General features: G+C 40.2%; 1 protein-coding gene across 6 annotated transcripts in view; it reads left to right on the top strand.

Moving 5' to 3' along the window:
• The window catches only part of FAR2 (fatty acyl-CoA reductase 2), a 155,967-nt gene that overhangs the window by 70,347 nt on the left and 71,110 nt on the right, over positions 1-14,510 (top strand). For all 6 annotated transcript variants that reach the window (XM_040544999.1, XM_040545000.1, XM_040545002.1 and 3 more), the window contains one exon: positions 2,030-2,266. In XM_040544999.1, coding sequence (XP_040400933.1) covers positions 2,078-2,266 — 189 coding nt within the window. In that variant the 5' untranslated portion in view covers positions 2,030-2,077. The remainder of the gene's footprint in view (positions 1-2,029; positions 2,267-14,510) is intronic.

Genomic DNA, 14,510 nt, shown 5'->3' with positions numbered 1-14,510 from the left:
TCCCTCACACTGCTGGCAATGCTCTTCCCAATGCAACCCAGAATACCGTTGGCCTTCTTGACCACAAGGGCATATTGCTGGCTGTCATGGTTCTTGAGCACTCGCGTGACTGCTCTTGTTTCCTGTTTTGAATTTAGTAGGTTTGTTTCAAAGCATTTTTCTATTTTATGTGACCCTTTCCCTTGCAATGGAAGTGTTTTGAGCATGCTGTGAATTCTGCAGCACTTCAAAGATAGGTGGGGGTTTCATGAGTTAGCCTATTAAAGAGAGTGGCTATTCTAGCAGGATTCGCTTCAGATTTCAGCCTTATTTGAATCAGGATAGCTGGGGACATGCAGGCCTGAGACCATTGTATCTAACTAAAAAATACTTAACTGGGACACTTCATGTGGGAGCCTAGTCACGTCAGCCCCCTTGTATAGTCAGTGGAAGGGGTCAAGGCTCTCCAGCAAGCATTTCAAACAACCTAAACTGTTCATGGATTGTTGAGAAAACATGACATCTATGTTCCTTAGAGTTTAGTGGAATGAGTTTTGGTCTTAACACGCAACAAAACAGGTGATGACCTATGTCCAAGACTGCAGTCTTGCAGAGCAATGTCATTGTACTGTATCTTCCATGAAAAAGAGTGTTCTCCATGAATTCATTCCAAGCAATGTCAATAGGAAAAGACTGAGCACATTGCAAAGTGATAGCTGACAAGAAATGCGACTGCTTGGCTGTGGTGACTTTACTCAGCTGGGCGGCTTAACTCCACCACAAGCACCCTCACTCCCTCTCCTCTAAAGGAAAATGGAGAAAATACGATGAAAAGGACAAGGAGATCACTCAAGAATTATCATAATGGGCAAAACAGACACAGCATAGGGAGACTGATGTAATTTGTTACCTATTATTAACAAGTAATATTTATTACCTGTTAATAACAAGTATGTCCTTCCCTGCCCCCCCCCCCGCAACTGATGCAGGAGAATGGGGAGTGGGGGCTGCAGTCAGTCCCTAAAACTTCGTCTCTGCTGCTCCTTCACGGTCACTCTCTTCCCCTGCTCCATGTGGGGTCCCTTCCATGGGATGTCATCCTTCCAGAACTGGTTCTGCGTGGGCTTCCCACAGGCAGCAGCTCTTCAAGAACTGCTCCAGATATGGGTCCGTACTACAGGGTCCATCCCCCAGGAGTAAACGGCTCCAGCACGGGTCACCCACGGGCAGCAGCTCCCCCCAGACCCCCTGCTCCTGCGTGGTCTCCTCTCCATGGGCTGCAGCTCTGGCCTGGGGCCTGCTCCTGCGGGGGCTCTCCGTGTGCTGCAGCCTCCTCCAGGCCACACCCACCTGCTCCACCGGGGGCTCCTCCACGGGCTGCAGCATGGAGATCTGCTCCATGTGGGACCCATGGGCTGCAGGGGGAAAGCCTGCTCCACCAGGGGGGCCTCTCCACCGGCTGCAGGGGAGCTGCTGCTGCTGTGTGCCTGGAGTGCCTCCTGCCCTCCTTCTGCACTGACCTTAGGGTCTACAGGGCTGGTTCTTACTCCTCTCTCCCAGCTGCTGTTGCCCAGCAGTGTGTTCGTTTTTTGTTTTGTTTTTTTCTCTTTCTTAAATCTGCTATCAGAGTCTCAACCAATGTCACTTATTGGCTCAGCTCTGGCCAGCAGTTGGATCCCTTTAGAGCTGTGTGGAACTGGCTCTGATCTAACTTGAAGCAGCTTCTAGATTCTTCTCAGAGGCCACCCCTGCAGCCCCCACGCTGCCAAAACCTTGCCATGTAAACTCAGTACATTGGCACAGTGGAATTCCACTGGAAAATGGCAGCATTTGAGCCTGCAGTGTTTGTGAGGAGATTCCTACTTTGTCTCATAGGGATAATTGCATATCTTCATGGCTACCACTTAACATTGAATGAGATAAATGTGTTTCTCTTCATAACAAAGGCTCGGAAAAAAACTGGGAAAGACTGGGAAAACTTATCTCTGACTACAGTTCCCTAATAACTGATCTGTCTTATCTCAAAAGCCTGCTTTTTGTATCTTCTCAGGTACCTCCTGCAGGCAGTTAAAGGAAGGACAAAAAAAAAAAAAGCACCATGTCTTCGGTCTCCGCTTATTACAATGGAAAGACCGTACTTATCACAGGAGCTACAGGTTTCATGGGCAAAGTGCTGGTGGAAAAGCTTCTGCGCTCCAGCCCTGAAGTGAAAGCAGTTTATATTCTTGTAAGGCCAAAGGCTGGACAATCAATGCAAGAGAGAGTGGCCAACATGTTGAAATGCAAGGTAAGTTTCTATATTTTATTCTAGAATCTAGTCTGAAATCCATTTAAGGTGGGTAAAGCATAGGACTTCTGTTTTACTCAATTCATAAGAACAAAATACCATCTTCTACTGTAATCTTTGTATACTTTTTGTTTTATCTATAAAAAGAAAAGTATGCATGAATGAACCTGAATCTGTCTCATTTAGGTGGGTGATGCAGGATTTTACATTGTAATGATATAACTTTTTTCTTCCTTTTTCTGCATTGCTGTCTGAGAATTTATTTTTCCAAAAACATGCCATGTTAGGAAGTGTCCTTTTTGGCAAGAAAAGTGGCATTTTGCTTTCATGAGCTAGCTCTTTTCCTTCCTCACTTTCAAAACTTATGTTTGAATGATAATATTCAAATATTGAAACAGAGTGAGCCTATTACACCCTTCTCCTTGCACTTAGGGTGTTAAACTTGCTTCAGAAGATGAGACCTAGGGGCAACATATAATGTCTGTGCTTTGCTGCAGTACAGTAGGGCATCTGCTATCTTCTAAAGTCAGCTATAGTTTCACCTCACTTTGGAAATGACAAAATACTGTCACATTTGGGGGAGTAGGGGGAAGTTTTTCAAACTTTTGGTCTTCTGCTGCAGAAAGCATAAGTTAAGTCTGCCTTGTGAACTGAAGAACAGACCTTTATGACTTCCACCCCTGTGGCTTGCCACCCCAGTGAGAACCACATCTCTAGTGTTAGGATGTCAAAAGCCTCTGTTGTGTTGAATGTAGAAATGTGTAAGGAGACATTGGTAGACTAGTTATCTAGAGGGGACTCCAGGTCCTCAGGAGCTTAAGCCAGTGGTAAGGTCATGAGCTTGCTCAGACTCCTCCAGCTGTGATAAGTGGCAGAGTTCAAGCTAATGCTTCCCACTAGTGTGAATTTGTACACAGACAACGTGGAATGAGAGGATGGGACAGATCTGACCCTAGGAGGCAAGAAATCACTTGAAATTAATCCAAGACATGTCAACATATCTTTAGAGCATTGGTTTAAAATTCTGAGTAGGGCTTGACTGGAAAAACACTCCTACTGGAGTTGGAGGCAAAACAAGTCTTATAGATAATAATTATAGATAATAAAAAACAAGTAGAGCTGGGAGAAGGCTTTTTTTCTCAATTGTGTTTAGGCATCCAAACAACGAACTAGAAAAATCTTTAATATGCCCAACAACAATTTGATTTTTTTTGTGTTTTCAGTAGAGGATAGATTATTTTCCTGTTTAAGAGAACTTTCATAAGTACTATAAAAGGAAACCATCATGCTGGTTGCTTTTTTGCAAATCTGTCAAGTGCACAGTTTTTCATTACTTTTCCTTTCAATGAACATTTTCAGCTTTCATCACTGACAACTGTGGATAATGGTTTTCATCATCAAACAACAAAGTCCCAAATATGTCATGCTTACATGGCTTTTTGCATTTTGATTTTTTTTTGTTTTGTTGTGGTGGTGGTTTTCTTTCTTTTAAATAACTAAGAAAATGAGCAGGAACCAAGCTATTTTCCAGGACCTCTACAAGCTTTGTTTGCATTTTGTATATAACTATTACTGTGTTTTTCTTCAGCTTGTCAATACATCTTAGTGTTGTTGTTAGCTCTAGGTGAGGTTCCCTAGTAGCTGTTTTATTGATGCAGCTGTACTAGATGTACCCTTTTTTTCCTAGCATATGTCAGCAGTTTTAGGCATGCCAACAGCAAACAGGACTTGATAACCTCTCCTTGAACCTTTGTCAGACTGCTTCAGTGATTTTCAAATAAGTAAAAGGAAGAGGAAAGTGTCTAAGCCTTCAAAAGAAAAAAAAAAAAAACCTCAATGGGTATGATCACAACTCATCCAGGACCCCTGAGGAGGAGGAGGATGTATCTTTGATGCTATTCTTTTTAAAAATAAAGCAATAAGATAACAACTGGCTCTTGTGAGAACACAGCTGTCTTCCATTCAAGAAAGACTGAGAGGGCCAAAGTGTTGAGGTTCAACATTTCTTCTACATTTCTTCTACGTACCTAGATATTATGTCTTTTGTAGATATAGCATGTTACATGAGGGCTTTGTCCAAAACCAAGAAAGATTCTTGATAAGGATTAGGTCCTGAATAGTTTCTAACAGAAGAGAGCGTCTTTACTTTGATTAGTGTAATTGCATTTTCTGTTACTGATATAGAAGTGAGCTCCCCAGTGCTGAGGCACTGTTATACATAGTTAATGTATAAATAGACCTCAGCTAACCAGCAGGATGTGAATATGATATTGTAAGTTCAAGGAACAGCGAATTCTGTTTAGCAGACTGGTTCAGTTTACAGGGTCTATATTTCCATCAGGCATATCTCACACAACAAAAAACTTGAAAACTCCTGTTGTGAACTGGTCAGGTGTGCTATGCTGTGGTCCAAGGAACAGTGGTGAGGCTCAGAACACTATGGAGTAACCTCAAGAATAGTTTTCCTTCACCCATGGGATAGGAAAGTACAACAGTCCTCCTTGGGGAAAGTATGCAGAAATGTATACACGGATGTACACACGGATGGCACTTACCAAAATGACAGGCTAAGAAAAAAAATAGGCTCAGACACTTTAAAATGTTCATTTAAAACTAATAATAATAACAACAACAAAGGTTAGGTCCATTTTGAACTGAACAATTAAACCATCTCAACAGTCTCTTGCAGTAAGGGTCACACTGCTTCTAAGGACCTCATTTAGTCAGGCCTGAGGTGAAGTCTGCTGCATATTTGTGCAGTATATTTTCCCTCAGTGGTCTTGTCCAGAAGGGACCAATCAGGAAATGGTTCCAGAAAGATCCATTGTGACAGGAGGAAGGCTGCAAAGCACTATGGCTGGCCTCCCAGTTCTGCAAGTCCTCTTGACTCCACCTGTAAGAACTGCTTTTGGTGCTAATCCCAGCTACAGGCTTTGTAGAAACCAGGATTTACAGGAAGAATGCTTCTCCAAGGCAGAAACCTGACTTGTCAAAGACAGTTTCCATATGAAAATGTTGACAGCCTTTGTTTTTTTCTTTTCTAGAGATTATATTGTTAATTCCAGAAATTCATTCTTGGTAGGTGAAGAGTGCAAGAAGTATTGTCTTAACATTTTTGCGGATTGTTTCCAGTTAAGTCAGCTGTATGTCTTTAAACCACACAATGAGTTATTCGCAGTCTAGAGAGTACACTTGCCATTTACAGTTTTGGTTTGCATTCTCCAGTTTGGAAAACCTCTGAGCTACATATCAAATAAAAATGCAAGAAAGCTTATTCCAAGTCTGTATGCAACATTTGCATTTGACGTTCTTGATCATAATCACTGATGAAAAATGCATGTATTTGAGTATGCACAGAAAATTTAGAATTAAGATCCTTCCCTTCCTTATATGTGTATGTATAATTTCTAATCTCTACTGCATCATTATTCTTTTGCCCAACGTTATGTTGGATTTAATGTAATACGTTACTTGTATATGTTCTTAGGAGAAAATACTTTTTCTACTTTTGTGTAATCTTCTTTACTGACCAATCACACATTCACTTTAAAAATTAACTCTTCTTCTACGTTATGCCTTGACCCAGTATTATCCTCTGGAATTTCTCATTTTTACATCCAGAAAGTAAGTTTTTCAGGAAAGAAAAACTGGAGAAAAACAGGTTGCCAGCTTCCAAATATTCTGGACAAGCAGATAAAAATATTATTTAGGACGAAATAAGATGAAAGTAGAGAATTAGATTGTTACAAATTAGTTGTACTGCCTAATGCCAAGGTTCTTCAGGTAATGTCCTCCGGGGACTCTTGATTTCTGGTAGTACTTAACAGTATTTTTGAAAGAAATTGCCTATCATTTTTTATTTCTCTTCATATATCTCTTAGCACAATCTGTGAAAAAAATGATATGTATTTTGTCTATAGGGGTTTAAACTTTGAGGTATTACACTTGTGAAACTGTCTTTTTCATAGTATGTACATGTGCATATGGTGGAAGATAACTCCTGCTGATGAAAAAAACAATCATAAGTAATGAAAGTGTGATGCAATGTGAAGGAACCAAATACCTTAGTGTGTTCTTTTAAAATGTTTCTTGTCCGGAATTTTTCAAATTCTAAATCAAACACGAAGAGTAAAATTATATATTAAAATGATTAGAAGATTAGAAATCAGATTTTTTTTGCAATGTATTCTGGAGTAGATGAACAGATGGCATCAAAAGGTAACATAATGCCATTTTTGTCAGATCTTGTAAAATTAGTTCTACATGAAGTTGTTATTGCATTAATATGAAATGTATAATGAGCAGATCCTTAATTATCTCAGCATTAATTCCAAAATGAATGTGTGTGTTGAGGAATGTGTGGTGCATGGTGACCTTGCCTGTTTATGAATGGAGATGTTCTGTTTTCCAGCAGTAAGTCTCCAAGGGAATCAGGCTATTACCCTGTGCTTAATGAAATGCCGTGTCTTCGTGGCACAGGCAGCAGCTATTAAACACACACACAAAAAAATACTATATTTTGCTGCTGGCTTCTCCTTGATTGTGTCCATAGATGAGGATCACAAGGCAAAGCTTGACAGATGTCTTATTCATTAGCTGATGGGAGGTGTATATTTATCAGAGGTAGGGCAATGTTTGAGTGTTCTTTGTCTCTGATTCCTCATGCTGAAATAGGCAGGAATGCATGGAACTGGGATGTCTCAAATTCCCTGGAGAGCAATTACTGAGCTAATGCTGAGTCACTTGTAGCTTTCAGCAAGGGAGAGCAGAGCATGCCCTCCATGCATCAGACTTATGTCACTTGCAGTTGCTGGGCTGTTTCTCAGGTCTCTTCATCCAGAGCTCCTGATTGGAAAGGTCAGTTAAAGCAGGGAGTGGAAAAGACTCTTGCTAACATCCCCGATAGTTCAAAGGGAAGAAGGAGAGGCTCGGAAGCTGTTGAAAATGGGGAGCAGATATTGCAGGATATATCCGGAAATACTATAAAATGCTACTGCTTTTTAGTACTGTCTAACTACAGTTTACCCTCGCGCTGCCAACAGTTGCAGTGGATATTAGAGTTTCTCTCCTGTGCCTCTTTCTTACAAAGATTTGTTTGGAAGCCCGTGCTATGATAAGATCCAAGTCTGAAAACTGAACACAAGTCCAATATTATCAGACACCTTTTCATTCTTCCTGATCAAGTATGTTATATTTATCAGCAAATACACAGTAGAACTCCGGTCCTATAAATTAAGCCAAATCATGCCAGATGTCTCTTCTTCCACTTCCCGTGAGTGTCCCTACTTTCACTCCTGGGCTCATGCATCTTGATCATCACCATAAGCTGTTGAGGTTCTCCATGTCAAACCGGTGCAGTGGCACTCCCTCTGGAATAGTGTCCCCTAGATCTGCTGTGGCCACTGCAATGCGGTATGCATCAGTACCTGGAAGAGAGTAATGAGACTTTTGGTTGATGGAGCAGGATTCCACTCACTCAATAAGAAGTATGGAAACTGCGAATGTGTGCAACAGAGGTGAAGATGTTTTCTGTTTTATTATTTAGCTTTGCTTCATTTTGGTCAGTAGATTATCAGACATAATTTTGATATTTGTATGCTAAGGGGACTTTAACAAAAAATTGTTTTTATTTATTTTGCTGACTCCATGACTTGTAGAATGTATGATAGAGAGGAGCTAAATCTTAGGGATGCTAACATAACAGACATGAATGCAGGCCAGGATCTTGAATCATTCTGTGCCTCTTTCCTAAGCTAACACCATCTGCTGCCTTGTTCTATTTCATTTCTTTTTCTCATTCTCTCTTCTCATTCTCTCTTTTCTCATTTTTCCAGTTTGTGTTTGAAGAAGGTTGGTGAGGTTTTTCTTTGTATATAATCAGCTCTTTGCATGTAATCAGCTAATAGCCTGCTTCATGCAGCACAAGAAAAGGACAAGACAGCTGGTGCTTCCAGCAAGATAACCTTTCACACTCAACAACAACAACAAAAAATGCAGCTCACTGGCATGACCGCAGTGTCACTTTCTGCTGTTGGATATTTGCAGCCCTGCTGCTTCTGCTGCTCCTTGGCTCCAGGCTCTGCATGACCCTGGGCATCTGGAATGAGCCAGGTGCAGTAGCATTGACTTTTCTGGTTACTGTGATAAAGTGAGTGCCAAACTGCAGCCTTGTATGGTGACAGCTCCTCCTCACCTGATGCACATTCAACCCATATTGTGACTCAGGATGTGGAATCTCACCCATCAGCTTTCAGCTAAGTTGAGAGATCTGGCAATCCTACCTGCTGTTTCATCTGTTCTGTGTTGCAAAGCCATGTGTACCAGGAGGGTAACTGAGAAGCATAAAGGCCCATCTTACTATCAATTAGCTTCAGCAGAACCTGGCTTCCTACAGCTCCTTTCTCTGTTGCATTTGCAAGGCTGTCAGCACAGTTTGTGTTCTGTGGAAGTGCTGGAAGAACAGCTAGGTGGAAATGAAAAGATATTGTTATTGTTAATGCATGCTCAGACAACAGAGGAGAAACCATGAAAAGAGAAAAAGGGAAAGAAATGTGATGTTTGAGATTGTTGTCCATTGCATCAGTCAGGTAAATTCAAGCTGTGATCAGCTGAGGAAGAATGAATGTGTGTGTGAGACTGAGGAAATTCCCAGAGAAAATAGGTTTATCTTACGCTTCCATAGTCACAGTGCAGTTTGCTACTTCCTAGTAGCAAGTAAAGTTCCTATACTTTCCTAGTACACATGGATGCTGCACAATAATTTACAATTTCTCCATCAATGTAAGTTGATCAGATGCATTCAGAGTTACAGATTTAGAACAAAACTCTGCGAGTGATTAGTGACAGTATTGTAACTAATTAATTTTCTGTATATAATGTATTTCTTTGCTAAAAACTTTGAATGTTTCTGGTGAGTCTGACTTGTCTTGGTGCCCTTTTGTAGATAGATTCCCTTTGGGATACTTTAACTTAAAAATCTTGAAAATTGAGTCCTTCAGTATCAACAATCACTCTGAAAACACTGGTCAGCTTACATATTTGAAAACATTTTGTCATGTCCATTCTCTTTTTTTAACATACAAAAACAGGTATAGAAAAAAAAAATCTGAGGTATCTATACCTGTTTTTTTAATAAAGCTGGAGAGAAAATACAGGTGACAGGATTGTGATGCAAATTAAATGTTCAGGGACAGAGAGAGGAAGCAGTTAAATAATGAATTGGTGCTATTGCTAAAGAAAGGACTTACATTTTGGTTATGAGAAGTTACAGTGAATGTCAAGACATCCAAAAGAAGAGATACAAGCTAAGTTCAAAGACAGGAGAGAGAGGGAGAGAAATGGGTCATGATCAAAAGAGTGAAGAAGTTTATGACATAATGGTGACAGCAGTGGAAATATTAAGAGTGAGGAAAACGCAGTACAGATGCAAAATTTAAAAGGCTGCAATAGAATTGAAACCTTAGAGATGCTGAAGAAACAACAGGACGTGGAAAAAAGAGAAGAGAGCAGGTCTTCAGAGGCTATCAGAAAATAATACTTGGGGAAAAAATTGTAAAAAGCATCAGAAAAATTGTGAAGAGTGGGGCTTTACTGTTAGTGAAAGCGTAAGGATCTGGAAGAGAATGGGGTTGAGGAGTTAGAAGTGGGGAAAAAAAAGTAACAGAAAAGGAAAAAAGAACAGGAAAAGATGTTGATAGGGATGAGGGAGAAGAGGAATCATCGTCCTTTTCCAAAATCAATGTAATATATTTTATTTACCTTATTTTGACATTCAAGATCTGTAGGTATGCAAACACAGGTCTTTGCACTAAAAATCTTTGGTGAAAAGTCTGGTCATAAGTAGAAAGGAGAGCAGTAGTTTAGGGTGATGGGAGAAGTAGCTTAAGATAATCAGAGAGCCCGTCGGAGTGAATCAATATCACAATTTCTGGATTACAAAAAGGGTTATACCTGATTTAAAACTGGAACCCTATGCCTGTCATATAGCTCTGTTGAATTCATCAGTTCTTTTATCTCAAGAAGACCAGACAATGTTTTCGTGCTTATTTCAGTTTATGCCAAATACATTCATCTTCACTGAGCTTTTAGGAGTATGGGAGAGGAGTTTTCAAGAAGCTTGAAGAACTTCTTTTCAAGAAGTATTCCAGAAAGAAGGCTTTTGTCTTCCACTTAAATGTTACTTGTAAATTTTTGTGGTCATTTATTGAAGAAGCAAATTAAGTTGTTGATGAATATCTACTAAACTAAACAGAAGTTATTCTTTACCCCTTGGTCTTAATTGTGTTGCTGAACAGAAGAGATTACATATGAGTACCACCCATCTAGTTCTCTTCTCTACAGTAGTTCTCTTCTCTGCAGTTCTTGAAAGTTATTCAGATATGTTATTTTGCAGAACGAGCTCTAAGCTATTACCTTTTCCTTTAGCCAGTTAACTTTTCCATTCCCTTTGCTCTCCACCTGTAATGACATCATGAAGACATTCATGTGGTCTGAGTAATTCTCTATTCCTCCCAGTCACTAATATAAAGAGTTTGAAAGAGGTACTGTTCTCCAGTTTGAGAGGAAAATGAAGTCTCTTTCTTGTCTTCTAATTAAGATCAGTCTCTGATACAGTCACAATACAGTAGCCATTCCCAGAAAACTTCATTTGCTATTTTAATTAGTAGGGAATCTGACAAAGAACACTACAGAGATATTATTTTAAAAATAAGTCTATTCGCTGCAGTTTCAGCTAGTTTTTTATGAACATGAAAATGCAAAACTTTTTCCTTCCTAACTTGTTTTCACACTTTCAGATTCTGTGAAAAGGTGCACAGAAAATCACCAAGGTTGCCAGGGACCTCTGGAAACTGTCCAGTCCAACGCCCCTGCTCTCAGAACAGGTCAGATAGAGCTACTTTGCGAGGACCATGTCCGGTTGAATTTTGATTATCTCTAAGGTTGGATTGTCCACCCCCCTCTCTTGGAGAGCTGTGCCAGTGTTCAGTCACCAGCACAGTAAAAAAAAAAATAAAAATAAAAAAAATAAAAAACACAGCTTTCTGATGTTCAGGCAGAATTTCATGTATTTCATTCTTTGTTCATTGTCTCTTCTCCTGTCACTTGGTATCCCAGGGAAGAATTTGGCTCCACCTTCTTCTTTACTCTCATCATCAGGCATTTATGCACATTAGTATGGTCCCCCTGAGTCTGAGTCTTTTGTTTTCCATGCCAAAGAGTCACAGCACTCTCTTCATCATCAAATCTCATCAAAAATTTAGGAAACTAGGATTTCAGTTGAATTACAACTTTAAAGGATCTTCATAACATTGCTTGAGTTTGCATTTATGCCTACATGCTTTTTGGTTTGCATCCAAGGCCTAGCTCCTGAAATCAATGGAACTTCCAAAGCTAAATGAAAAAACACCAAGGGTTAAGTGTCTTGTGAAGGGTGGATTTCCAAGGAAACCTTGGAGAGAAGACAGGCCCACATAAGTAATTTACAGTTGTCTTTTAAATTGTGTAGTGGTGGTGGATTTTCTTTTTGTTCTGTATGTTTTTCTTCTTTCTGACAAAAAAAAGTATTTGATTTTACTGCCAGTATTACAACTTCAGTTGAGTTTGATTTAAACATAACAAGTGCTTGATACAGGAATGCAAATGCATTTAATCATTCTCCTATACCTGGGAAAACAACATTGCCTGACTCCAGCCCAAAAGCCTTGGAACATTTGGAGCGTTAGCAACATAGGCAGTGTCTGAGTTGGGAAGGAACCAAAAGCAAGATGCGCAACACTTTTATTGGTAATCTCATCCACTTCTTTTGCCCTCACAGTTGTGTCTGAACATGACCCAGGGCATTCGAAAATATTTCTAAATGTGTTTTTCTTTAGTGTGTGTACCAGGGCCTGGGATGAAGGGTCTCTTTTCTCAGGGTGTCCCGATAAATGCATACAGGCACAAAATTGGCTTCCCTTCAGTGTAATTTTTCTGGAAGGGAACAAAGTGGTGAAAATGGAAATCCTATCCCAATGTTTGACTTATTTCAGGTGAGTAAAGGGAAGATTTAGATTCTGTAATCCAAGAAATTCCCTCCTCTGCTAGTCAGAGATCTCTCCATCCAGAAATTCATCCATTTTTGGATGTCGCTTTCCTTGCTGGTAGAAAGCTTTCAATATCACCAGCACTGTTGGCTGCATGTCCTAAGCAGCGAAAGTGGAGGAAGTGGGAGAGTGTGCATGAGAGATATGGAAGAAAAGGGGCACGGGTGAAGGTGAGTTTAAAGTGTTCGGTGTGAAGTTTTCAAGAGGACAGGAAAAACACAAAAAGCATTGAAGAGAAAAGCTCCACTTTATAGGCTTGAGCGATTACGTCAGTAACAGAAATAGTACTATTTCCCAGTAACTTGTGCTGGCATCAAGGTCATGGAGCAACATCACTAGAGGCATCACTGTCAGGCATCCTTTGTAACCTTCAAATTTCTCCAGTGTTCGTGTTTTGCTCAGGCACATAGGAAAGCTGAGCTGTTAGGCAGCTGCACGCCATGTTTTGTGTTCAGAATTTTGTCAAGTGACCTGTTCACCAATTAGGCCTTCAGCTAACATGTTTTTAAACAATGTTTGTCATTTTGCTGGAGCCTGTGACTTGGCTCTTAACATGTGCGAATTGGCACAATTCTGTTTTGGGCTGTTGCACTTCAGAACTGTTCTGGACGCCAATGGAGCTGCTCGTGTACTGAAGGTCATATGCAGGCTTGGGTGTTCTGCATTGAACTGGGGCTGAATAAGGACACCTGACCTGGGGCAACCTCTGTTGGGAACATCTTGTCCTGCAAATCATAGTTAAGAATAAAGGCTTATGTTTTTTCTTAAATGGGTCAGTAATGAACCTATCAGTCAGCACCCAAGGAGCAAAATTTGCTATTTGGTCATTCAACAAAATGTAGAATTGTCATGTTTCATCCTTCATGTCCAATTTATTATATTCTGACCCAGGCTTCTCCTTCCAGATTTTCTCAAAGAAAGCTTTTCTGTTTTCTTAAATTTAACCCTAGGCTTCCATACCTATTTTTTATTATCTGCCAGCCCACTGAATTATGGACACTAAAATCAATTCTATTCCAGAATGCCTTAAAAAGAAATAAAGCTTAATGTGAATAAAATTTTACAGCTTAAGAAGAAACCCTAGATATAGTGGCACAGAATCTTGTGTTCTATTTTGCCTTTCCAGTCAAAGCTCTCTGATATGGTCACTGGATAATACTTTCTACAAATAAGGTTGTTAAAACACTGGGGAGATAGGAGTCCTTAAAGTTGAGAATATTCACCCTAAGTAAGGTTTAGAAAGAGCTCCTGCTTGTGACACTGATACATCTTGAAATGCGCAGTCCAGAGTATTTGGTCTTCCAGGCTTCCTGCATGCAAAGCAAAGTGGCTGGCTCATGCAGAGCCACCATGCTTGCATGTTCATCACCCTTCTCCTGGTCCATGGCACTATGACTGAAAGAGTGAAAGCAGTCATAGGGTAACCCTGAACAGCAGAATCCTGTGGCTGCTAAGAAGGTGATCATAAGGTGCAGGTACTGACAGCTGAAAGAAGTACCAAAAGGCTGACCCAGAATTGATCCCCTACAAGACCAGAGACCTTAAAAGTTGACTGAAGGTCACCTTCCACTGCAGTTTAGACTAGAAAATCTAGCCTATTATTTTCATTTCGTTTACCAGACCCATTAGGACTGCCAAATGTATTAGGGAGAATTATTTATTTAAAAAATGTGAAGTTCTGACTCACATGATTGCAGATGCAAATCAAAATGTCTGAATTGTGCCAGGGAGCCCAAGTGGGAAAATCATTTCTTGGTAATTTTCTGGGGCTTGCATTACACTTTTTAATTTCTAATAAGGGAAATGGAAGGAGAGGGGGAAGGGTATTATTAGTGTTAGCTTGTTGTAAATTAATTTGGCTTCTTGAAAGAAAAACTGCTGCAGCAAAGCAGCTCTTCCGTTCGTACTTAAATGTGAATGATGGCATGATTACAAACAGCAAGTGATTGGTGGCAGCCAAAATTCAGAGTAAGCTGGTCTGATTTTGTGGAAGGGAACCTTGCTAACTCTGTGAAAACGTGTTACTCCCACATTCTGGATTGTGGAGGTAGCTGTCCAGAGCCTATCATTTGTGACCAGACCTGTGTTTGATCTGGAGTTGGTAAAGGGAAAGGATTGCTCTTCTAGCGAGTTGGTGGTGAGTTTTTGATTGTTTTTTTAAA

Source organism: Cygnus olor, chromosome 1 (genome assembly GCF_009769625.2).
Source record: "Cygnus olor isolate bCygOlo1 chromosome 1, bCygOlo1.pri.v2, whole genome shotgun sequence".
Classification (NCBI taxonomy): Eukaryota; Metazoa; Chordata; class Aves; order Anseriformes; family Anatidae; genus Cygnus; species Cygnus olor.
This window is presented reverse-complemented; position numbering and strand designations above follow the sequence as displayed.